The sequence below is a fragment of the Podarcis melisellensis genome, assembly GCF_964234715.1.
Source record: "Podarcis melisellensis genome assembly, chromosome: 3".
Classification (NCBI taxonomy): domain Eukaryota; kingdom Metazoa; phylum Chordata; class Lepidosauria; order Squamata; family Lacertidae; genus Podarcis; species Podarcis melisellensis.
Window position 1 is genome coordinate 117,992,263 of NC_138530.1, and position 26,398 is coordinate 118,018,660.

At 40.0% G+C, this 26,398-nt stretch overlaps 2 protein-coding genes and 1 long non-coding RNA gene across 6 annotated transcripts in view; 2 read left to right on the top strand and 1 right to left on the bottom strand.

Moving 5' to 3' along the window:
• UGP2 (UDP-glucose pyrophosphorylase 2) overlaps positions 1-10,937 on the top strand; it is a 35,927-nt gene extending 24,990 nt beyond the window's left edge. For both annotated transcript variants that reach the window (XM_081906335.1, XM_081906334.1), the window contains exons 5-10: positions 721-854; positions 2,951-3,248; positions 3,910-4,107; positions 4,976-5,218; positions 8,192-8,296; positions 10,017-10,937. In XM_081906335.1, coding sequence (XP_081762461.1) covers positions 721-854; positions 2,951-3,248; positions 3,910-4,107; positions 4,976-5,218; positions 8,192-8,296; positions 10,017-10,124 — 1,086 coding nt within the window. In that variant the 3' untranslated portion in view covers positions 10,125-10,937. The remainder of the gene's footprint in view (positions 1-720; positions 855-2,950; positions 3,249-3,909; positions 4,108-4,975; positions 5,219-8,191; positions 8,297-10,016) is intronic.
• Positions 5,225-7,926, top strand: LOC309367410. The gene is made up of 2 exons (XR_014167146.1): positions 5,225-5,603; positions 5,635-7,926. It is a non-coding gene; the product is annotated as an uncharacterized lncRNA (long non-coding RNA).
• An 83-nt stretch (positions 10,938-11,020) lies between the features above and the next one.
• The window catches only part of VPS54 (VPS54 subunit of GARP complex), a 44,377-nt gene continuing 28,999 nt past the window's right edge, over positions 11,021-26,398 (bottom strand). For all 3 annotated transcript variants that reach the window (XM_081906104.1, XM_081906105.1, XM_081906106.1), the window contains exons 13-23: positions 25,544-25,673; positions 25,012-25,193; positions 23,939-24,051; positions 22,561-22,624; positions 21,429-21,534; positions 20,269-20,356; positions 19,762-19,883; positions 16,558-16,638; positions 15,192-15,299; positions 12,943-13,037; positions 11,021-12,192 (exon numbers count right to left, since the gene is read on the bottom strand). In XM_081906104.1, coding sequence (XP_081762230.1) covers positions 12,087-12,192; positions 12,943-13,037; positions 15,192-15,299; positions 16,558-16,638; positions 19,762-19,883; positions 20,269-20,356; positions 21,429-21,534; positions 22,561-22,624; positions 23,939-24,051; positions 25,012-25,193; positions 25,544-25,673 — 1,195 coding nt within the window. In that variant the 3' untranslated portion in view covers positions 11,021-12,086. The remainder of the gene's footprint in view (positions 12,193-12,942; positions 13,038-15,191; positions 15,300-16,557; positions 16,639-19,761; positions 19,884-20,268; positions 20,357-21,428; positions 21,535-22,560; positions 22,625-23,938; positions 24,052-25,011; positions 25,194-25,543; positions 25,674-26,398) is intronic.

Here is a 26,398-nt window from a genome sequence, read left to right on the forward strand (position 1 = left end):
GGCTGGAACTCAAGGGAACTCAGTTCCGGGACCTCTCAGTTGGGCGCCATTGCCATTATAAGAGCAGAAGGGAGGCATTTATGGTGAGTTCCAGCATCTCTTTTTCTAGAAAAATAGCAATGGCTATACCTTCCCATGTGCTATAACTATTATATCTACTTTACTGCTTATGTAAATAATGAAACTATGTGACACACAACTGCTTTTTAGATTGATTTCAGCTGTATTGAAATTGTGTGTGGCGGTGGATTGATGTGAAAGCATTTAGCTGGTTAGAGTTACAACATTCTCAATGCTAGCTTAAGCATTTTATAAGCTTCTGCAGAAACTTTGTTTTTATTTCTACCATTTGCATGGAAAGCTGGGGAGACTTTACATTTATTGAAAATAAGATTTAAAAGGTGGATATTTCAATTTCCTTCGAAAGGTATTTATTTCTCTGTCTCAAGCTGGGCAACAAACTGTGGCTGTTATGTGTCACAGTTTTCCCTATAGTTATTCTCTTGGGTGATGATGGCGGCAGTGTGTGTGTGTGTGTGTTTTAAGCAGTTCAGTAGGAATCTATTCTGCTAATTTCTTCTGACTTCTGTCCATTGGACCTAAGAATGTATTCTTTGATCATTGTCCTTGAGTAAAGGATGATACAGAGAGTTATTTTAAGATGGCAAAATTAATATAATAATCCAGTAGTCCTTTCCAAATGTTTTTATTTCTTTACAGCATCTAAATAAAACCTACAATACAGATGTTCCTCTGGTTCTAATGAACTCATTCAACACTGATGAAGACACAAAAAAAATCTTGCAAAAGTACAGCCACAGCCGTGTGAAAATCTACACCTTCAATCAAAGCAGGTATTGACAGCACTTGCTTTTAGGTCATAAAAGCTACATGACTAGATGCAAGAAAGGCATATTCTGTATATCCATTATATCTTAACCCCTCCCAATTTACTTCCATTTGGGCAATTTGAAACAACTGCTTGAGGTCATTCTCTTCTCTTGCCTCTTGCCCTGTATTCTTGCAATGTTGTGGGAACTCGCATCACTTTTCACTATGCAGCTTGAAAAGTGTTAATCCCTCTACAGTGTTAGAGGCATTTTTAAGCAGCCCTTGCCCCCCCCCCCCCATATGTTGATTTTAAATTGTCCTTTGAGATTAAAGGGCATCAAATTCAGAAATACACACTTTTTCTGTGAGCAGAAAGTCATAGCCACATGTAGTATAACTAAGTTGTAGCTGATGTTTGGAGTTAATTTAATTAATTTATTTAAAGAATTTAAAAACCCACTTTTCAGCAAGAAAAAAGAAAGAAAGAAAAAGCTTTCAGAACAGCTTATAAGTCACTACAAACATATCTCAGCCCTTAGGCTTGCAATCTAAAAGTGCAAAAATAAAAGAAAAAAGAATTGGAAGAGAGGAGGAAATAAGCTAACTCAGATACAACTTCTTAACTTCTTGGTTAAAAGTTCTTCTATTGACCAGCTGGGGTGAAAGAATTAGATGAGAGGAGGAGCAAAAAGAGTATTTTGGGGTTTTGTTTTTTAGGGATTTTTGTATGTGGGGGACATTAATTTTGTATATTAATTTTATATGTTCATGTGGAAATTGTTTTAATTTGGTTGTGTGATTTTTGATTTATTGTTTATTCCTACTTTTGTTATGTTTGTAATTATTTTTTCCTGCATATTGTAAGCTGCATTGAGCATGGTTTAAAAAAGGCGGCATACAAATGAAATTATGTATGTATGTCTACAGCTGTGCTGACAGAATTAGGGTTTAGACCCCGTTTTGGCACAGAAACCGCTTTGGTCGCCCTGTATGATGACCTCTGTCGGGAGAGAGACAGAGGAAATGTGTCCCTGTTAATTCTCCTCAACCTCTCAGTGGCTTTTGATACCATCGACTATGGTACCCTTCTGGAGCAACTGTCTGAGTAAGAGGTGGGTGGTTTCTGGTGGTTCCAGTCCTACTTGGATTGTTGTTCCCAGAGGGTGTCACTTGGGGAGTGCTTTTCAGCCATGTGGAGTTCTGCAGGGCTCAATCCTATCCCCTGTGCTGTTCAACATCTACATGAAATCGCTGGGTGGGGCCATCCAGAAGTTGGGAGCATGTTGTCAGCAATATGCTGATGACACTCAGCTCTACTTCTCCTTTACATCTGCAGGTGAGGCAATGGAAGTGCTGGACTGGTGTCTTGCCTTGATAATGGACTGGATGAGAGCCAACAAAGTGAAGCTCAATCCAGATAAGACTGAGACCCTGTTAGTGTGTTGTTCCCTAGACAATCCTCTGAAGGAGCAGGTTCATAGCTTGGGGGTACTCCTGGATTCTTTGCTGTCACTTGGGGCTCAAGTGTTCTCAGTGGCGTGGAGTGCCTTCAATCAGTTTCCACTGGTGGCTCAGCTACGCCCCTGTCTGGACAGGGATAGCCTAACTACTGTTGTTTATGCTCTGGTAACCTCAGGGTAGATTACTGTGATGTGTTATACATAGGGCTACCTCTGAAGACAGTTTGCCAAATGTTTCAGAAGCTGAACGCCAAAAACCCAGAAGTGAATGCTTCTGTTTTTGAATGCGCCTTGGAAGTTGAACAACTCAATTTTCCACATTGGACTTGCTGACAGCCCTTTGATCCTCGGTTTTTGAATGTTTCAGAAGTCGAATGGACTTCTAGAATGCATTACGTTTGAAAACTGAGGTTCCACTGTGTGTGTGTGTGTGTGTGTGTGTGTGTGTGTAATTGCACTACATTCCTTCTTTCTTCTGCTGTAGCCTGATATAGTGGCTGCTGCAAAGTGGCTGAGCTGGCAGTGGCCCCTCTATCCTCTGCTACCCCAAGTTCCCTTGTAGGTCATAAATATTTTGTAAAACTGTCCATTATCTCCCTTCCATACTTCAACTGCTCTCCAGCCCATGTTGGTGTCTTAAAGGGTATTTTCTTTTACAGGTACCCACGGATTAATAAAGAGTCTTTACTACCAGTAGCAAAAGATGTGTCCTATTCAGGAGAGAATACGGAGGCATGGTACCCCCCAGGCCATGGGGACATCTATGCAAGTTTCTACAATTCTGGATTGCTAGATAATTTTATTGGTGAGGGAAAGGAGTATATTTTTGTGTCCAACATAGATAACCTTGGTGCCACTGTTGATCTCTACATCCTTAACCACCTCATGAATTCGCCAAATGGAAAACGGTGTGAATTTGTCATGGAGGTCACCAATAAAACGAGGGCAGATGTTAAGGTAAATACAAATACGTATTTCAGAACTGTGTCTCTGTCATTGTAAGTCACATACCAAGGGCTGAAATGATTGGAGAATGTAATAATTGATAAAACAAACTGGACCCATAGAAGTGTTACTTCCCCACTAGCCTATCCTGAATCTGATCCCAAGATTTGTTGTGATCCCAAGATTTGCTTGCAGAATGAAAGCAAGTAGTATTCTAACGGGGGATAGACCCTAACTTTTTTCTATTTATGACCTGCCTATTTTAATTTCTTTCTAGAATTTGTCTCCTTTGGCTGTGTCAAGACACTTAACAATTTCAAAACAATTAAAATGCAAGCAAAAACAAGATCCATTATTTATACTTTAAGTTATAGGTTACCTTAAACTATAACTTCATTGAACCATCTTTCTGTCAACAAAGTCACAATAGAAAAACCACTATTAAATGGCTATTTTAATAAACAAGTAGAAAACTCTTGGTATGTCCAACTGTGTAATAGGTGGCATGGAACTGGTGAAAACATTCTAGCTGAATGCTGCCACTTGTCTAATTTAAGCTAGAAACCAAAGGCAAGCAGGTCACAGTTAGTTTTAGCAAGGTAAATTAGTTTTTTTATGTTTCCTTGTGCCCACATAAAATTCCATTTCACTTAGATTTGCTCTGTTTTTCCAGGGTGGTACGCTCACACAATATGAGAACAAACTGAGACTAGTGGAAATAGCTCAGGTGCCAAAACCACATGTAGATGAATTCAAGTCTGTTTCAAAATTCAAAATATTCAACACAAACAACCTATGGATTTCACTCTCTGCAATTAAACGGCTACAGGAGCAAAATGCTATTGATATGGAAATTATTGTCAATCCAAAGGTAAGAATCTGAAAAGGTCAGAAACTGAAGGGACAAAATTGAAAAGAGAGGGTAAAAATGCCAATCTTGAAAACTTTGTGCCAAGTTTAGGAAATATTGGAAGCCTGATCCAAAATATATCCTTTTGGATTAAGTAGTGGGAGAAGTATTTCAGAAAGTATTTATACTTCTCTTTATCACTTCTTCAGAAGTTTTGGATATAAAAAGCTTTGGATATTAAATTGGAAAATATAATGTAATTATTATGTATTGATTTTGGTTTTAAGGATCAAGAACTGGCAATTAATGTAAATAAATAAATGGACTAACTTATATTGTTATTGTGACTTATTTGTATTGTATTGTTATAAGATGTGTAAACTTTGTTGTTCCTTCAGCTTGTAAACCGCCGTGTGCCCAGCAGTATAGAAAGGCAGTACACAAATTAAAAGGGATTATGCTTTTTATTACCAGCCAAGTCCTTCATGTCAGGCTATTTAGGGGACCAAATAACCCTTAACAAGAGGTATTAGAATGAAGTGCTAGGGATCTCTTCCTCCCCTTATTTATACTTCTTGTGGTTTGAAAATGTGGTGCACTCGGACAAAACGTACACCTTTGAGCTATAGTTTGGATGGAGCGACTATTAGTTATATATCTTTAGGAGCCAGGTGAAAGCTTCTCCCAGGACTTTGGCTAATTAAACAGCCTGGCCTTTTAAACTGGGGGGGGGGTATTGTTTTTGTTTGTTGCTGTGGTATGCTGTGGTATTGTAAACCACTCTGTGATATTTAAAGAAATAACAAAAACTTTAATCATCATCATCATTGTTACCAATTCAGTTAACGTTCTTGAACAGTTACTTAACTGATGAAGCTTTTTCTTCCAGACATTAGATGGTGGTTTAAATGTTATTCAACTGGAGACTGCTGTTGGTGCTGCCATTAAAAGTTTTGAGAATTCTCTGGGAATAAATGTACCCCGTAGCAGGTTTCTGCCTGTCAAGACCACGTCCGATCTTCTACTTGTGATGTCCAATCTATATAGCCTTAATGCTGGATCTTTAACAATGAGTGAGAAAAGGGAATTCCCTACTGTGCCACTGGTCAAACTGGGAAGCTCTTTCACCAAGGTAAGCACAGCTCTTAAATGAGAGGAACAAGAAAAATGTTAAATGCAGATGATGGGTAAACAGTTTTATCAAGCTCCTTCACATGGCTTCACATAGAAGCCAATCTAGTTGCGTTCCTGAATGCTGCCCTAAGAGTAAATTCAGTGAACTGGAAATTTGGAGTGAGGTGCCTTCACTATGCTAATGACAATCAATTCTACTCTATTTCACTGGAGTCAGGTTAACCAGTAGACTTACTGAATTACTGAATTCAGTAAGACTTGGTGAATTAGTGTTTGGGATCAGTAACTGATTGGATGAGACACAGAAACCTGGAGTTCAATCTAAATAAGACAGATTCCATTGGTAGGTGGGTCCGCAAGATAGGGCTTCAATCCCCAAAAGGGTCAGCAAGATAGGGCTTCAATCCCCAAAAGGACTAATTCTAGAGTCTGGGAGTCCTGATAGATCCATCATCATCACTAGAGGTCCAAGCGGCATCTGTGGCATGCAGTGCCTTTCACCAGCTAAGAATGAAGCACAGCTGAGATTCCTCCCAGAGAGAGCCCGGGACAATTATCCATGCTCTGATCGCTTCTAGAATGGGTTGCTAGTATTTGTTTTATAGAGAACTGCCTTTTGAATATTTCCCAGCGATTCCAATTTATTGCAAAACACAGCTGCTAAGTTAGTAATTGTGACCAGCTGTATAGAGTATATCTTATCAGTATTTAAATAGGCACAGTTTTGCATGTCTGTTTTCAGGTACAGTTGAAAGTGTTAGGTATTACTTATAAAGCACTAAATGGCTTGGTGGATGGCAACCCGAACAACTAGTATCTACCATTGCTTGCTTGAACCCTTCTATCTCCCCCGGTGAGCCCACTGCTACCAATAGGTCCTTTAATCTGATGAAGAGAGGACCTTCTTGATGGTGGTGACTTGCATTTCTGTGTAGCATATCCTCTTCACATACATGCTTATCTGATGCCTAACTGGATGGTTTTTTAGTGCCAGGAGACGACTTATTATTTGCCTAGGGCTAGGCACACTCTAGCTTGTAGAATAGCTCCTTTTAATTGTTTATAGCTTGGCAGTAAAACATTGACCCATCTTTGCATGTAGTGGTGGACCAAGCTATGTGGTTTTATTTTATTTTTAAATTATTTTCATTTTTCAATTTAACAATAATAATAATCAATTACATTTACATACCTACCTGTTTTGACTTCCTTCTTCCCCTCCCTTGGTTTCTTGTAAAAACATTTTCAAAACTGCATCTCCTCCTTAATTCCTTTTGTTTCTCTCTATATTTCTCCCAAAGTCACCTTTTAATTGCTTGATTTTAAATTAATCCTGCTGGTGTGCTTGTTTACAGTATTTTTTAAGATGACCCACATATCTCCCCCATTCTTTCTTCTTGATTTCTTACTCTTCCCATAAATTTTGCCATTCTTTATTTAACTTTGCTTGCCATTCTTCCTTTGTTGGGACAGTGTCCTCTTTTCGTCTCTGTGCAAAGAGCATCCTAGCGGCTGTGGTTGCATACATAAGCCATTTTACTTGGTCTTACAGTATATCCTGCCCTAGTATCCCTTAAAGAAAGGCTTCTGGTTTTTTAATAGAAGTTACCTTCAACATTTTTTTCAATTCATTATAAATAATTTCCCAGAAGTCTTATACTATCTTACAAGAACACCATCTATGATAGAATGTGCCCTTTTCCTATTTACATTTCCAGCATGTGTCTAATTTTGACTTATACATTCTTGCTGATTTACTGGGTGTTAAGTACTATCTGTACATCATTTTCATATAATTTTATTTGAATGTATAACATGCTGTAAATTTCAGATCCATATTTCATAACCTTTCCCATGCTTCCATTTCTGTATTATAACTAAAATCCCTTGCCTAGTGTATCATCACTGGTTTCACCTGTTCGTCTTTTGTTTCCCACCCCAAAAGCTTATATATCTTAGATAATAGGAAACAAAGAAAATGTGTTGAGTCTCTTTCTAATTGAGAGGTTTGATTTAAAAAGCCATTCTTTTTATCTAAGCTGTGTGGTTTGTTTTAGCCAGATCTGCCTTCTCTAGATGGCGTGCCGTAGAGTAGCTCTGTGTTATCTGATGTCTTTACCACTGTTGCTGGCAGAGTAGCTCAAATTGGGAATACTAGGCTCAGTTTACTTCAGCAGAACTAGATGTACTTAAATGAAAGTGGCACAGTTCAATTGGTTTGTGGATTTGTTTGAAAATCTTGAAACTGGAAAATCTCGACCCTTACTAGAAAATCCCTCGGGCAACAGCTGATATTCTTGACTTCCTTCCCATCAGCATTTGACCAGAAAACCTACTATGGTAGGTATTCAAGGGCAAATTGAAGCAGGTTGATGTGCCTTGTTTTCACATTATTTTTAAACTGCTTTTGTCGTCAGAACTCTTATAAATATTCTCCTATGACAATGGCATATTTGATAGTGGATGCTTACACAATCTCATTTGTTCAGTTCAGTTTTCCATTCTTAACCCAGATCCAAGTCAGGTGTGTTGATCCATCAAATTGGCATGAGCAAGCTCCCATTTGCTCTATCCTGGGTGTGAACATTGCAACTCCAGCTTTTTCAAGTAATCATCTCTTAAAGCCTATGAGTAGCCTACCTTTATTTCCAGAGGGATAACAATGATGCCTACCAGAAACCTTTAAACTTAGATGAATTTAGAAAAGGACTGCTGCCCCCATGACTGCAATTCCCTGTCCATTAATCACTTTCATTTTGCATGAAACTATAGGAAAATAATAACTGTCTTTAGTTAAAGGGGTGAGGAAAAAAAGAAAGTTATAAAATTCCATGATAAACAACTAAATGAGCATAGTTCTAGATAGGCCATGTAGTTGTTTATATTTCAAATAATTCCCAGACAAATCTTTCATGATGACACATATATGGGGACCTGGGGCATCACTCTTTAACGTCTGCTTTTTGAAAAGGTTCAAGATTACCTGAAGAGGTTTGAAAGTATACCAGATATGCTAGAACTGGATCATCTGACTGTTTCAGGCGATGTCACATTTGGCAAAAATGTTGCATTAAAGGTAGGTCATACAATTTTCTGTATACAAATTGCCTTTGTGTTTTGATAACATGTAGAAATTGTTGATCTGTCAACCTCCCTTAAGATTAAATATACAAATATTCATCTTTTCATTGGATGTAGAACATGTAATATGTGAAAGAAAGTATATATTTGCCTTCGAGAAATTTATTGAAAACCATTTGTTTCCCAGTGTGTGTACCCAAAATACTACATCACACTACATCTGAAAATATAGTGATAAATCTCTGTAAGAGAAATGACATGTGGCATCTCTAATGGCCAAACTCAACCAGGGACCACTCATTTAATTAGAAATAGTGTGGATGGCTTTTTAAAAGTTGTAAAAGTGGCCTGATCTGGATTGGGACTCTGGCATGGGGGGCTTTGACCATATGCTCCAGCTGTGGTCTCATTTCAGATTGTGTCTCTCATGCCTGCTATTGGCACTGGAAGAAAAGTTCCCATTGGTGGTAACAGAAGCTTTTCTTCCTATGTACAGTGGTACCACGGGTTAAGTACTTAATTTGTTCTGGAGGTCCGTACTTTACCTGAAACTGTTCTTAACCTGAAGCATCACTTTAGCTAATGGGATCTCCTGCTGCCGCCATACTGCCACCGCCGCATGATTTCTGTTCTTATCCTGAAGCAAAGTTCTTAACCTGAAGCACTATTTCTAGGTTAGCGGAGTGTGTAATCTGAAGCGTGTGTAACCCGAGGTACCACTGTAGATGGAGTGCCCTTTGCTTTCTATCTGGACTGGAACCACAGCTAGGGGCAAAAGTATCCCATGCCAGGAACCGAATATTTAGTTTTTAAAAAGTTTTTGATTGCTAATTGCAAGGTGCCACATATACTGCCTTGAAACATGGACATTTCATTAGGTTGCCATTGCTTAATAGTCTTGATACCTTCTCAGTTTGACCTCAGGTGAACTGACCTGAGTTAACACTGTGAGCTTTTAATCAGTTTTGATTTCAAAAATTAATTGTGCATTATTTGAAGCCTTTCCTTGTCAGTCCTGAACTTGCTGCCAACTTCTAAGTTCTAGCATATTTTACATCTCTGTTTATGTGTTTCTGTTTGTGATCTGTAGTCATTCATAATTTTTATCTCCCAAAGTCTTCTTCAAATAAAAAAGCACAAGTACTTTAGGCATTCCTCCAAGCCTTTGATTTTTGTTAACACTACCTATATCCACATAGTGGGAAGTAAAGTCCCATTGACTAATGAGACTTCTCAGTAAAAGGGATAGGTTTGAACTGGAAGTTGCCTTTCTGTACCTTTTTGAGGTGTGCCCAGAGCTGTACACAGGATTCTAAGGATTGATATATCTCAGATTAATATGGTGGAATTTATCCTTATTTGCTGCTTGGAGTGACAAAATAGAAATACCTTCGGTACCGCTTTGCTAGTCTTCAAAAGAAATGGGGCCTGAAATTATTTGTATGCAGAGGTATTAAATATGACTAAGTTGCATAATGTATGTAAACTAAGTTTTACAAATTTCTGTAGCTAAATATTTACGATGTATTTTTTTTATACCAGCCATACAAGTTTGGCATGAATCACTGTATGAAATGTATTAGAATTAATTCAAAACAGTTACCCAAAGCTGAGTTAAGAAAATCTAATTAAAGAGTTCAAGTCCAAGCAGAACACTCTTCCTTAGTAAAAAAAAAAGTATCTGAATTTTTCCCCTTTTTTCTTTTATTATGTAGGGAACCGTCATCATCATTGCAAACCATGGTGACAGGATAGATATCCCACCAGGAGCTGTATTGGAGAACAAGATAGTCTCTGGAAATCTTCGGATCCTTGATCACTGATCCAATAAGTGAACTAATAGAGATGTGGATAATATTTCCTAGTTTCACAAGTGGAAGAACCCATAGGCATTAGATTTGTACACAGAAGGTCTCTATACTTAGCTATCCACTCACTGTACCAACAGTATTATTTCTAAGTAATTTTTCTGTACTTTCTTAACTGAAAGAATATTTAAGATGCAGATCTTTAAATGAATCTATAATTCAGCTAATATAATCTAAAGTGCAATATTGTTTGTCTTAAGAAAAGGCAGACATCTCTTGTGTAAGATGTTTTAAGATGCTGATGTTCAATGAGTTTTGAATGGCTTGTAACTGAAAAAGCTGTGAAATATGCTGTTAACTATTAAGTGCAACCACCTTATAAAGCATAAATGGCACCCATGATAAAACACTTAGATGATTTATTAATATGGCACATAAGCTGTTTAAAATGTCTAGTACTTAACTGTTAACATTGTCTTCCTTCCTACAGTTAATACCTTCAAGCTATAGTACCATCACAGCAACGATAGCATTGCTCAGTTACCTCACTTTTATCCTTCTCTCAAGCTGGAGTTATTGCTCTCTGTTTACCCAAAGAAGAGACACCTTAGAATGTTACTCCTTTACTGTCACCCCTCATCTTCTAGCTTCTCCTACTTTTTAGCTATTACTTCTTAAGAAATCCTAAATGTACTTCTAAATATGGGAAAATATCACCACCTCAGTGTACTTTGTGTTCTTAGAATTAAATCATGTTTTGCTTGTTACAAATGTGGAAACAAATTCCACATCTGGAAGGTACGGAAATAAATAACATCAAGCCCCCTGTCTGAATTTCCTTTTTTTTTGTTGTTAACAAAATCTGGCATTGTGCTTATCCTATTCTTAAAGAAGTTGCTCTCTTAAACAGCTCATTTTTACAACTTTATTTGATTGACAACGACTTCTGCTAATGTTAACAGATAGGCATGCCTGTCTGAAGAAATCACAGGCACACAAACATGGTAGACTATCATTGTACATAATCATCACAAGAGTAGGCACTCACTGGGTTTAGGTAAAAATGCTGTGAGGTGAAATACACAGGCACTTCATTACTTAAGAGAGGCAGGTACCAGCCTGAAAGGTAGCATTAGAAAAAGTATTCATAAATTAGTCATGCCTCATCATCTGCTGCACTTAAGTGTGTAGTCAGAACTACACTTAACATTTTAAATAGAGTGGGCAGGTGGGAAAGGAAGTAAATAAACTACATGAAAGTTGGCAAATTAGAAGTCCATGGAAGGGGTTCTTAAAAGAAGTGTTCAAAAAATTAACACACTCCCCGCCCCCCCGCCCCCATAGTTTGACAAGCTTACTGGCTATGATAAGCTATCTTATTAACATGCCCTTATACTCAGAATAAGTTGCAGGGCTTTACTTTCAAGAGCTGGGAAACATTTAAAAGGTCATCTTCTGGTGGGAGTATGAAGATCATTTATAGAAATACTTTGGAACAGGATGCACCCTAACAAATCCAAATCTATGCAGATAAGACTTTATAGAAACATCTGTAAAAAAATAATTTAACAGTAAAGTTTTATACTGAAAACATTTTCTATAATTCAACAGCAAGAATTTTCAAACTACCATCATTAAATAAAGGTGAGACACCATGTGAATTTCATTGCACTAGAGGAAATGCAAAGCATCTTTTTAATATAAAGATTTACAGAGCACTCTCTAGAAAACTACAGCTGTGTTACAGCTATATATTCTTTTGGATTTGGTCCAAAGAAACCTGAGCCTCGTTCCAGAAAGAATGAAGAAATTGCACAGAGAACTGATCACTTTTCTTGCAAAAGAACTATCAAAGTCATTCCCATAGCTGGTTTTCACCACATCACAAGGGAGCTTCCTCTTTTATGTTCCAATAATTCATCTTCTACAAAGAAGAAACCATCCCATGCCAAGATGCAATTCTGCTCTGCTGGACTATCACCTCTTCTGTTCCCAGATTTCAGCCATGTTCAAGTCTAGGGTTTGAAGCCCTTTCAAAGCTTGGAGATTTCCAGTGTAAAAAGCTACATCTGCTGTAACCAATCTGAAACAGAAATAAACACATTGAGGAGACGGGCTGGATCTATAGGCAAGAATTTTAGATCTTGTTTCAAGCTAAGTGTGCACTTGGTCTTGTGTGCTAAGCCTGATGTATTTTGCTTTGTACTGTATTTGTGTTGCATTTCAACACAAATACACGGTGGCCCAAAAGTAGGTATACTGCTTTAGAATCCATTTTCTTTGTACTTGACTCAAGTTTGCCATCGGCATTCACAATAATCCTTTTATCTGACTCCACTATTATTTCTAACTGCCAGCCTGAAATTTAACTGCAACTTTGTTGTGTGTCATCTATGTGTACCCAAATAATCTGTTGTGATGAATTTCATTGATTCAACTGTATACCTACTTTTGGGCCACCCTGTATAGTTAATACAGTTAGAAAATATCACCATCTACTATTAGTGTAAGGTAGTAGTAAAACTGTTTTTAATTCCTGAAGAGCTGTGATGTTCAAAATCACAAAATACTATGTTTTGTGTTTAATAATATAACTTCTATAAGATAACTACATCAAATATGCATCCATTAAATTCCATATTCTCTTGCTAGAATTCTCTTTCTCAAAACGTTTATTGTATTCTGGATCTCAACACATGTGTTCTTTCCCATAGTGTTAGGCCCTTTTCTGTGCACAGCCATCCAGCAGTATCAAATAAATGCTTAAAGGAGATAAACTGTATTTAGCAGCCTTACCCTTGAACTCCTATATAAAAAACCTTGTGTAACATACCCATTTTGAGGTCCTCCGTCATTGACTACATTTAAGTGGGCCAATTGCCTCTTCAAGTGAAGTTTGTAGCTTGCATTAATTCTTAAAAACAACATCTAGAGAACAATATAGAAGATGTTCCTTTTTAGAATATATAGTAAGAAGGTGAAAGGTTTTGTTCTCTTGAGGAGTGACTATGAAGAATACAGAAGACTCAACTTATGTCGAGGTTATGTTCTGGGGCTAGCGCGTAAAGCCAAAATTGTGTATAGTCAAAACACACTGGGTTCAGTGGTGGGTAGGATTGCCAAACTCTTCTTTTCCCATATGTCTGACCCCTTTCTGCCCCCTTATTTTTATTTTATTGCCAAGCATATGTGTGCAAGTTAAATGCACTTAAGTTGCGAGTTGTACTCAGTTTCACCCAACTTCGCATTTATGAGCCACTGTGCACTTCCGCCAGCACAGAAAATAATGAGCACTTCATATATAACGGTTCCAGCATCTTTGTTTGTTTTTATAAAAAACACAATCCCCTAGTTCTCCATACTTTCCCCTGGAACCATGCTTAAGTATGGCATATTTTTTCATGATGTCATCTCACATAACAACTCTGCATGAATGGACTGCGCCAAAGGTTAATAATATATAGTGGTGGTGTGAAGCTACTTATAGATGCTACAGTCCCACTTGGGGTGTGGCCATGGAGATGTGGTTGTCAGTAGCTTTCACGTAGGGGCCATAATATTTAAACAAGTACCAAGAAATGGTTTACTTATTTTCTGATTCATGGGAATCTCCTTGCCCAAGCACACACAAACTTACAAGTAAAATTGATGAGAATATCTACAATTAAATAGTATATGTTACTTGTTTTAAATAAAAAGAGTCCATTACTTCTCCCATCCTGCCATACTAGACCCGATAGGTTTGGCTCCCTCTAGCACTCGAGAGCAGGAATATACTTGCCTCTCAGGAACTTCTAACTAGCCCATTTCCAGAAGCAACCTCAGTCACTATTCCCACAGATGGCAGCAGACTACCCTGGGTCGCTGGCAAGCCAATACCACTGGGCACTGCTTGCAACTGGAACTCTCTTCCATCTTTGTGTGGATCCTGTAAATTTCTGATGGGTATTGGTAAGAGGACCCATGTGTGGGGGTTACAAACAATAGGGAAATGACTGGTGCCTGTTTTTAAAAACATGGGACTAGCGCATAAAGAGCCCCAGCAGCGGAGTTTAAATCTGGCATCAAGCAGATTAAAGAAGCATAAAGGTAAAGGTACCCCTGCCCATACGGGCCAGTCTTGACAGACTCTGGGGTTGTGCGCCCATCTCACTTAAGAGGCCAGGGGCCAGCGCTGTCCGGAGACACTTCCGGGTCACGTGGCCAGCGTGACATCGCTGCTCTGGCGAGCCAGAGCCGCACACGGAAACACCGTTTACCTTCCCGCCGGAGCATAGTATTGGGCTATTAAACCTTTTAATTCCATTCCTGCTGCTTGAGTCAACTGGTCCCCTTCTACCCCACCCTATTCAATGAAATAGACCACCCTCTGAAGTTAGTTTAAAAATGCTTTACTTAATCAAGTCACAGTCATGTAGCAACATTAAGAAATGAAGATAATTGTTTTTGGGATGATAAATACAGCAAAGGCAGCCTCAGACACACGAGGGAGAGAGCTATGTGGAGGCATGTCTGCCTCCATGGTGTGCAACATGAGAAAGAGGGAGAGAAGAACATCTCTCCCATCACTGATGCTACTCTATACCCACTAGCACTGTTAGGGTTGACTGCAGATCTCCCACAATTTCTTCCTTCTCTAACCTGGCAAAAAGACAAGAATGAGGTCGCTTCTGGGAACGAGTTAGTTACAAGTTCCTAACAGCTGAGTACATTCCTGCCTTTGAATGCTAGGGGGAACTAACCCAGCATGACAACACAGAAATACCTAGTGGACCATTTCCCCAAGGCTATTAAAAGACTCCATAATTAAAGGCTTTACTTGCAGCCATATTTCAAATGAGGTAAAGCTATTCCAATACTGATCTCTATTTTGGATATTTACTATTTATGTGTTACATAAAATAAGGAATAATTTACTTATGCATAGCATTTTAAGACAAGATCTTAAATAACATGAGATGTGATCCTCCTTGTATGAGCAATCAGCAAGTGTAGACTTCATTTGCAGATGCCTCTTCAACTATTGGGAGCATACGTGACACTCCTACAGCAGAAATAAACACACCACTCAACACGGTTCACCTGTGTTTGCTCCTCAGGAAGAAGGTCATATATTGCTTCATGCATCTTTGCCATCTGTTTACAAATATTCCTGAAGCAGGTGGAAGGAACAGGTGCTTTCACCTCATACTGTTAACAAAGACAGGGAATGTGTCACTAAAGTTGTTTTCTGGCTGCTACTTTTAAAAACACTGGAAATTCATGGGTTGCCAGTTCATTTCTGGGCCCAATCTAAGGTGCTTATGTTAGCATTTTAAGCCCAAATGATTCAGGCCCCAAATATCTGAAGGACCACCCCCTTCCCTGCAGACCCTCTCAGGTGTTCAGATCAGCAGGGGATGCCTGCTTGGTAGTTCTGCTGTCCACAGAAACTTGGGGTGGTGGCCCAGGAGAAGGCATTCTCTGTGGCAGGCCCTAGTTTGTAGAACTCTCTCCTCAAAGCTGTGTCTGGCAACTTCAACATATAGTTTTCAGTGAATGCTGAAGGCAGGCGTCTTTACCTTGGCCTTTGACACCTGATAAATATCTTCTTAAGAGTTTCACCCTATTTTTGTGTTTCTGGAGCCAGGTTCACCACAAGTACATTGCTTTAAACTATTTTTAACATTGTATTTTAAATTAATGTATCCAACCCTGAGACCCTAGTCTCATCAGGGGTAATAATCTTTCTGCTGACTGGTTCAGTTTCTCATCCTCAACTATGATTTGCTATACAGATGATTTGTAATGTGCTAAAATTCTGATCAGACAACTACCATAAAATATCTTATTTCCCAGCTGTTAAGAAAGACTGCCCCAAAGAACAGTATGTACGTTTTCTGCAAATGCAAATACGATGCACAATAAAGATATGCACAATATAGTTACTTTATGTACATACAATATAGCTCAGCATGCAATGGGAGGGGCTGGGGAACCTCCCATGTACACCTCTGCACACACAGAGTCTGGGTTTGGGGTGGAGCTGGTTTCTTTTTTTAAGAATGTGATACTTCATGTATAAGGGAAGCACACCTGACCTTGCCTTATGAGTTTGGGGTCCATATCTGGACATTTATTCTTTTATTTGCCATTGAACTACTAATGTAACAAGTTAGCAAAATACTGCGCAAGGGACATCTTGGAGAAATTATCTGATAAAACTTAGAGGTATCCTCTATAATTCTCTGCTACGAATAACAATACTAAAAATAAGACATTTCAAACCGGAAAATTATTAGAAAAATACCTTGCTAACGTAGTCAAAATACCTAAGCATACTGAACTGCTAAGAAACAATAAGCACCTGAACAAGGAAAGTATTGTCCATGTACCCACTGAGTATTCTATATGAGCTGAAGAACTTAAACCTTTGTTAAGAAGCATGATTCTATCCACAAATATTTACCTTAGAGAGCAGCTTGTCAAATAAGCTATCCATTATGGCTACGAGCTTTGCTGAAATTTCAGCTATGTGGTCATGATAATCCTGAAAAGAATATAATATTTATTATTTATATTTATGCAAGAGTCTGTCCTAAAGAGCCTATCCAGAAGGCATGAAGAAAAACAAAGATGACTACAATGTATTTGCCGCTGCTGCTACATTTTTAATCAGTAATACTTATACTTGTAAGGCGCCCACAAATGCCGGCTGACCAATTAGTCTAGTCTACATTTGTCCTCACTACCAACACCTGTGGCAGTTGGGAGTTTTGGGAAAAGTCAAGAGATTTCCCTGACTTGTGCAACAGTATGAAAGTGAGGAAAAGCAATTTTTTCCCTTCTGCATGGAAGAAATTACATCTCTCTCTAGCCCATTACAGTTTCTTATCTTATCCAAATCTCCATGCAAATGAAACAAGACTTTGCCTTCCCCAATCCTTCTAGATCAGTGCTTCACAATTAGCTAATTACTGAGGACCCCCTATTTTTCTAAAGCCAAGCCACAGACTCCTACTTAGGAAAATTTTGATAACTCTGTAGTAGTTACCTGTGCAAAGCAATTATTTGAGGGAAATGTGAGGTAACCTAGGGGATTTTAGCTTTACTAAAGGATTTTAGGTAAAATTTGTGATATCACCAAAAACTGCCTATCACTAGACAGCAGGAAAAACGTGTCCCCACTACAACTGAATTTTAAAAAAGGAATTGTGTCCCTAACTTGTAAGTGTTCTTTATGCAGAAGGCTTTTTGTATGAGAGAGTATTCAAACATGCTATTCCTTACTTCTAATCTGAAATGGTACATCTTAGCAAAATTTTGCAGCATATGGTTCTGCTAACTAAGGGATCTTGCACCTTAAAGACATAGGTGAAGGCTTGGCCAGGACTTGATAAGGTATTGGGGAAAACTGAGTGGAAAACAGCTGGAATGTTGGTAGTAGTAGTAGTAGTAGTAGTAGTATTTATTACTGTCATTTATTACTGTTATTTAGTCCTCCTGTGCTCAACTTTCATCCCTGGCTCAAAGAGTTAAGTACAGTACTTACTTGGAGTAAGGTTTGTATTCTTGCTGATTACCCAATAGGAACAATCAACTTTTTAATTTATTAGGATTCTGCCATACATCTGTTTCCTCCCCCCACCCACATAGCTTCCCAGAGAAAACAAGAAAACAACATCCACACAGGCTGCCTTTTGCACTAAATGGGCCTGGGTGATGTACTGCCATTGCCCAGGACTGGCATGAGGCACAGACTGTGATGGCCGCTTCACTCAGTGGTATATCACAAGGGAAACCACCACTGCTCTTGGCTCCCTCCAGCTGGCGCTGGTAGCAGAGGGACTCAGGAGCTGCAGCAGTTTCACCAGCGATCTACCACTGAGTGAAGCCATCATCCCACTCTGCCCTCACACCGACAGAGGGAGAAACAAGTTGCATTGGCGAGGCACAAGACAGCCTGTTCCTCCCTCCACTTCTTTAAACTGCTCGGCGGAGGAGCACGCAGCTGCCTTGCCTCAGCCAAGGAGTTTTACGGAGCCTCTGATTTGCCCCGGGCTCACATGAGCTGGAGGCAGGCTGGGGGCTCAATGAAACTGCTCCACTGAAGGGTGCACGGTTGCCGCTCCCCTTAGCCGTACAGTTAACGGAGCTTCCAGCCCCCCTCTGGCTCATTCAGTTGGGGGATGAGAGGCCTCTTCCAACCCCAGCTGAGCATTTCAGCAAAGCCCCAATGCTCCTCGGATCAAACATAAGCCCGAGAGGCATCGGAACTTGCTCACTGTGTAGGGGTGGGCCATGTTTCTCAGCTGCTTCTTACTTCCCTAAGGTGGGAAGAAGCAGCCAAGATAAATTCCAGTCATAGTAATATATCAGCATCTACCGGTATTTAAGGTAAAGGTAAAGGGACCCTGACCATTAGGTCCAGTCGTGGCCGACTCTGGGGTTGCGGCGCTCATCTCGCTTTATTGGCCAAGGGAGCCGGTGTACAGCTTCCGGGTCATGTGGCCAGCATAACTAAGCAGCTTCTGGTGAACCAGAACAGCGCACAGAGTATTTATCTACTTGCACTTTGACGTGCTTTCAAACTGTTAGGTTGGCAGGAACAGGGACCAAGCAACGGGAGCTCACCCCGTCGCGGGGATTCGAACCGCCAACCTTCTGATCGGCAAGTCCTAGGCTCTGTTAGCTACTGATATATCACAATGTTGAAAAGAAAGGATTGCCCAGCCCTAGCACTAAACTAAATCATCAGAGGTTGAGCTGCTGTGATAATCACAGTGGCAATTAGCTTTTCCCCCTGTTGGACTTCCAAGATGAGACATGAATCCCAAACTCATAAGGCAAGATTAACTGAAAACCGTACTACAAGCAGTGGGAGAGTCCTCTAAACTTGATAGCTGTTGAAAGCAATTAGAAGTTCTTTTCAGTGAAAAAGTAGAGAGCAAGGGGGGAGGGATCCCTTACATTTTAAAAAAAACGATAAGCATGTGAGTTGTTTGCACTCTCTTCTCCCCTCCCCTCCAGTCACAAGAGCCCTATGAAACTGTGTCAGAGGTTTTTGCCCAATCCCAGTTTACTTGCCACCCCCAACTCTTTCACAAGTTTTTCCCCTGCCAGCAAGGAGGATGACCCCTGGAAGGCCTTCACTGAGCAGTTAACAAGATAAGCAAGTCCCTGGCAGGGGTCGGTGCCATGGACCCCTGAGTGTGTTCTGCAGACCCCCAGGGGTCCCCAGGTCCCTAATTGGGAACCACTGTTCTAGATGCTTAAAAGACAGTTTTTTCTCTCATGTACAATGGAGTATGGAAGATGGGAGTTTAGAGAAAGGAAGCAAGAGCAGGTGGGACTGCAGCACAAAGGGAATCTGTTGGCAGCTGCCGGAATTGGTATTATGGATGTGAACTTATTCAGAAGAAAAGGAAAAGGTTTATGAGATCCTATAGCATCTATTCCCAGCACTGTCAACGAACAAAGGCAGATGAGCAAATGGACATTCACACTGCACTGAGGTTATTACTATGCAACCATAGTAATGCACACCTCTAGGTTGGAACCACCAAAACGACTGCCCATGCAGGGAATGTAAAATGCATGCAGGTTTTTCTTACCTAATAACAACAACAATAGTAACAAGGTATTTCAATCCAGAAAATTATTAGAAAAATACCTTGGTAATGTGGTCAAAATGCCTAAGCATGCTGAACTGTTTGGGTTGCAGGCGAGCTTCAAAGTGAGCTCTGATAACAGGAATGTAGTGCACTATGAGCTGTAGGCAGCGTGATGAGAGGGCTGTGAAGACAGAGAAGAAAACAGAACAAAACAACACAGAAGAGCTATTACTATACTATGAGATCTTTTCCTATGCAAACTGCAATAAAGAAAATATGCACAGCATTCTGCATGAGGAAATACTACTTTTATTTTAGAAATTCACCAACAGCATGTTCCTAAGGATTACTGTGCCACTACACAAAAGTTAATCAGAAGGCAGCTCTTTTTCATGAACTGAATTTTAAAATATCTATTACATGCTAGCTCCTTCACATACTGCCCATAAAAGAATTTGCAATACAACCACAAAAATATGTTCTGGAAAAGCTGCTTACTCGAAGTTTCTTTAGAAAATTGAAAAGGGAATTTACATGACTATAGAAAGTTTAAGCCAAATCCATACCTAAATTTTTTGTAGTTATTGTTTTCAAGCCCACCACTTGCAGGGCGCCTGCTCCAAGCACTAGCTGACAACTTCTTGAGTTGAAATACTGAGAAAGAGAGGAAGGTAAACAGAGAAAGAGAGAAAGGCTGATGGGAACTGGGAGTCATGTTGTAGTTATCTCATGATCTTATAGACAAATTCATGGAAGATAAGGCTACAAGTTATGATAGCTGTACACCATCTCAGCATCTGAGGTAGCATGTCTCCAAACACCAGTTGCTGGGGGGGGGGAAGAGTGGGAGAGGAGAGGGCACGGTGAAAAACAGGTTGCTGCTTGACTGGAAAGTGCTTTAGTCTGACCCAGCTGGACTACGTCCCCCAGAGCCTCTGGAGAGGGTTCTATGAGTGTGGAGGAGAGACGTGAGCTTGAAAAGCCTCTTTGCATGAACTGCCTCCTGCTGTTCTAACATTCTTAGTGCAGATTCTGTATCGTACAGGGTGGGGGGTGGGGTGGGGACTAGATGAACTCTGGGATCCCTTCCAACATTTATGATTCTCGCTTTCTTTAAGACAACAATTACCAAGCTCTTAGTTTTTCTGAGACATGCAATGCCACAGTACTTATTTTATTCCAACTAGATACTTGCAGAAATCAGCACCTTAGTGCTAAAAAAGAAACAAACAACTCTTCCAAGAAACTGAAAATACTGGTCTTTAATCAGCAGCATTAAGTCAAATGGTCTTTCAAAGGACAAGGCAAGGCCTTTGAATTTGTTCAGTTATAGATTAAGTTATTCTTTGCTTTACTAATTTGTGATTTAATCTTAGTGTCTGAAGCTGATCCAGCTGGCTGTGAGCTAGGAGCAGCACAAAAATTAATAATGACATTCAACAGGACGGAGGGAAGGGATATGGCTTAAATATCAAAGTCAACACTGGGAGTTGCTTGGCATCCCACAAGGTGAAAAAATGAACAGAAAGCTCTCTTACAAACTTCTGTGTGCATCAAAAAGAGTTCAAAGTCCCACACAAGTTTTCTGATGTTAACAGTTAAGCTATTTCCCCCCACATTTTCATTGACCATACCTATTTATTTTCATAAAGCCATTTCATAAAAATATATTTTAAAAAGCAAGGTACATTCCCTGCATTTTAGGAAAGATCTGAGGGAGCTGTACCTTTAGTAAATCAGACAGACGAGTAAGCATGTCAGTAGCTATTGAGGGGATGCTATCCACACACTGGCAGTATTCAAGGATGATTCTAATTAACAACAACACTGTCCTGCAAGACAAAGAATCAAACAGACACACTCAGACCATATGACAGACTGCAAGTCATCAAAACATCTTTAAAAACACACTTCAACCTTTTCCTTCTCATCTTTTGCTATTAGCCAACACCATTGCCTGCCAATTTCTATTGTGGCTCCTGAATTTTACTTTCCAGGTGAGTTCAGCTCATATGCCATTGAATTAAATGGGGAAATCCTCACTGGCTTCAGTAGAGCTAGCTTATGGTCAGTGAAAGAGATGGTGCATTTTAGGGAAAGTCACAAATGCCAACTACCAATGACAGAGTAGGAGGGTGCAATTTTCTGCAGCAAAATGGTAAAAGATCCGAAGTTATTTCAGCGAAGTATACTGCTGTGACCACACACACACACACACACACACACACACACACACACACGAAGGGAGTGCTCAGCAGTTCTAAGAAGCCAACAGCAACCTATCCAAAATAGACCAAAGCACCCCTCTATGACCTCTAGAACCATCCTGCCAAATTTGGTTAAGATATCTTAAGTGATGACTGAATGCATAAGTGTTTAGATAGACAAACAAAATTTCAAAATATACAGTAGACTGGTGGAGTGGTTAGAGTGTTGGACTAGGAACTGGGAGAGCAGGGTTCAAGTCCTCACTCAGACATTAATTCCATTGATTGACCATATACACTGGGGTCAGAGCAGCAACATCAATTAGATGAAAAACTTTTTTTAAAAAATCTTATTTTTGAATCTTTCTTTTTACTAGCATTTCCTAAACATTAAGTTCAGAGCACACAGCAGAGACTTAAAACAGAAATACTGGTGTGGTATGTACCATATAATATCTCTGGCTAGTGATTTTAGAGAAACCCAAATTATCACATGATGACATCAAAAGAAAGAAAACAAACATTTGACTGAAATTTGCCGAGGATCTTAAAAAGGGAATTATATGCACGAGGCTTACTCAGGAGTTTTCCTCAACTTTCACAAAAACTAATAAATATTTTAATATTCAAAAGTGAACACACATGTCTTACCCAACTACAGCATATTTTTGTCCATCAACAACAAGGAAGTCAGTTGGCTTTCTTTCTTCAGGTGCTAAAACAATTGAATAAAAAAGGAGGGGGGATCTAAAATTAAAAACAACACAAATAACATTGCAACTGTCTCTTTAAAAAAAGGTCCAGGGATGAAAATTACCCTGTACTTTACTCCTCCATTTCCACTTTGTAACACTGGCATGCACTCCGTGAACCGGAGGGACTAGCTTACTCCCCTGGCGCATGCTCAGGTGCAGAGGGAAGAAGGTTCTTCAACAGAGTCCCTCTATGCACTTTACAATGCACAGGCGCAAGGAATGCTCTTAGTCAGAAAGTGTGGACAGGGGCTCGGCTGAAGAACCTGCTTCCCTCCATGTCTGAGCATGCACCACCCATGCAACTTGTAGCACACAGGATTCTCTCACAAACATTGGGGGGTCCATGTTCTCTTCAGGCGCCTGCTGCTCTCAACTATCCACACCAGCAAAAACTGGGAATTTGGGGGGGGGGGGTCCTTAACTTCCAGCCACTTCTGTTGGGCTGAATTCCCAGCGACCCCTTTCTTCCTACACAGGAGGGTGAAACAGCCAAGTTTGAGGGGATATGTAGCTAAGAAGAGTCAGGGAGGGAGGACACAGCAGCCTTGGATGGCGAAGAAGGTTGCAGGGAAGCCAAAAAAGTGGGTGGGAGAGTGTGCACAGGGAAAACCAAATCCTGCTTCAGATAGCTTATTTTGGTACAGAACTTTGGACTGGCACTTTGCTTCCATTTGGATCGAAGTGGAACCTTGCTTTGGTTTATTTTCTGAAGCTTTCAATGTCTTCTCCACTGACAAAGCACGGAAAAAGAAAGAAATAGAAGGAAGTGGTAGTGTTGGTAAAGGGAATTCCTGTCCCGTGGACGGGCAGGCAGTGCTTTTCTGACCAATGAGCATGCTGCAAGTGGGCTGACATGTGAGCTCTTTGCTGTATGAAGGTTTATTTTGTTTTGGGCCGCTCCAGCTGCTGCCATTAAGTGAGCCAGGATAGATTCTAGGGTGGAAGAATTCCCTTCCTTGTCCTGAACCTTGCCCTGAGATGGGAGGGAAGGAGCAAGAGGCTGCAGTCAGCGGTCCAGTGCAGGAGTGGGTGGCTGGGACATGGGTGGCAGCCCTGCAAGGTATGAAAAACCTTCCCAACTCCCACCCTCTGGCCTTTGCCTTTTCTCTTCTTTTAATTTGGTTGAACATCCTCAGTTTCCTACTGTGCTTCAAAGTAAATTAACCCTTTAAAAATGGTCTACTGCTCCAGAAACATAAAATATGCCTGTCAACATTTTGCAGCATCATGTCCACATGGAAATTACTAAAGTAACAAGGAGCCAAGAAACTCACCTCCTGTTTTCTTTTCTGGTAAAGCAATTCTGCCATCTGATATAGAATCCACAAGATCCTGAAACTCTGCCGGAACATCAGCTTGCTTCCAGCGCTCGTTATCTAGCAGGAGGCTATTTATACACATAAAGGAAGGGGAAGTCCAAAAATTAGAACACATTGCCTTGAAGAGCTATGTGTCCGTACTGATTTCAAATTTCTTACCAGGATGAAATCATGAAATAGTCAATTGATTCAAATACTAATCAGTGGCAGGCAGACTAAAGAAATCTGTGCTGGCAAAAGCCTTATGGAAATAACTGAGAATGAAAATTTATGAGGCAGTCTGACCATCAAGAGATTTCATTCCAACTCATACATCCAGTGAGCCACATGTGTGGCCATCAGTAAGATGTGGAAAGGCATTTGTGTGAAGTGAGTTCCCATACAACTTCAACTAAACCACCTCTGTTAACCCTAAGACCAAAACTGGGTAACCTTATGGGAAGCAGCTCCTCACTTTTCACATGATGCAATGTGCAGAAAGTTGTTACTGCTTATGCGTACATTGGGCCTCAGATTACACTACTGGGTTGTTTTTTTTCTTTGACTGTTTCTTATTGCATTTATATCCCACCTCTAAGGAGCTCAAGGTGGTGCCCATGACTCTTTCCCCCATCCTCAGTTATCCTCACAATAACCCTGTGGGGCAGGTTAGGCTGAGTGTTGGCGACTGGTCCAAGGTCACCCTGTGAGCTTCATGAAAGGGGATTTGAACCCTAGTTCCTCAAATCAGACGACACACTTTAACCAAACCATTTAGCCACCTGACTTTGCTCTGAGCTAAGTGAACAATGCCATATAACTCAGGGAAAAACCTGATACCAAATATAGGCTGGAATGGAAAGGAGTTATAAGCAACAGAAATGGCACTGTCTCAGAAACTGAGGTCAGGGTGGGCAGATAGTTCTTATGGAGCACCTTTCTCCCACCTTTTGCCCTTTCATTACGAAAGGTGGTGGTAGTGGGAAGCTTCAGGAGCTGTTGCATTAAGGAGCCTTGAAGCAGACATGCACATAATCACGGAAAGATACCTGAGTTTGGTCTTTCTTTCCTCATGGAATCTGTTTACAAATCTGTTAGCTTGACTCTGAAGTGCACCACGCAATGACATACTCTTCCTACCACAGATTTGTTCTGTATCCAAGATGAAAGTTTCCATCAGTCGCGAAAGAGCAACAAACTCTGTAGAGTTCAATTTCTCCAGGAACCCATCCTAAATGAAAAAGGTGATGTAACAGCATCATAACTATTTTCACTGTTATCCTACCCCATTATAAAGGCTGAAAAAGCTATGCAGTAAGGAAAGCGCCATCAGCATGGACTATCTGATATCATTATGTCATCAGGTGATTGACAGGTGAGTGACCTGAACCGCCAACAGTTCCTCACCCTGGGCTATTGTATGAATATCATCTCAAATATAAAGCAAAGCCCTTTCCAACTTTCAGGCTATTTTTAGACATCAGTCCTGTTGACTGTGTTGGGTCCAGGTGTAAGGACGTGATTACATTAATGACCCTAGCTGGATCTCTTCTGGGACACAGGTCTATGCATGGAACTTACTTTTGCTCTAGCCATTAGGAACTTGACAGAACGATCATGACAAATATCAGAGGCACTGTAAAGTAGGTCCTGGATGTTGTTTGCTAATCTACCTAGTTCCAGTTCTGAGAGCTTTATGTCCTCACCAATCCTGAAAGAAATAGAAGGAAGACTTTGTTGACACATAATTTTCAGCTGAAACAATCCAGTGCCCCACCAGTCTGCTCAAAAAGGGAAACGATTCGCATGCAACTATATAGACAATGAGAACTTTGCATTTTGATGTCAATAACAATCTCTGAACTGGAGCAGAATTGACTTTTCAACTATCCAATAGATAGCAGCAGCAAGTGAAGTGACAAATAACATATACCAAAAGACCAAAACTAAAAAACAAAAAACCAAGTAATTGATGGCCAATTACTGATCATTTAAGTCTTTTACACCGTGTTTACATTATTTACACACCATTCCACTAGAACACATTTTTGTTTAACGTAGTATACATTAACCTGAGTCTTTCCAACATGCTATTTCCAGAGAGGGAAGTATATTGGCAGCTTCTAGCTGTCACCCGCCATGAACCACCATTGGCAGGACTGGCAGCAATAGCTGCAGCTATGTTCTATGCTTATGATAATATTTTATTCTCTTGTTATTTATGCCATTTTAAATGTGCATTTTATATTTTATTTCCTTTAGCAATGTTTTCTTTTTAAATGTGTAAGATGTCTGTTTTGCTTTATTTGCTGTGTTAAATGGGCATCCCGTAGTTTATCTCCTTTGTAATGTTTTCTTCTGACATCTTTAAGATAATATTTTAGTTTCCTGTTAATCATGTTGCTTTGTATACTTTATATTTGACTTTCTTCAGTA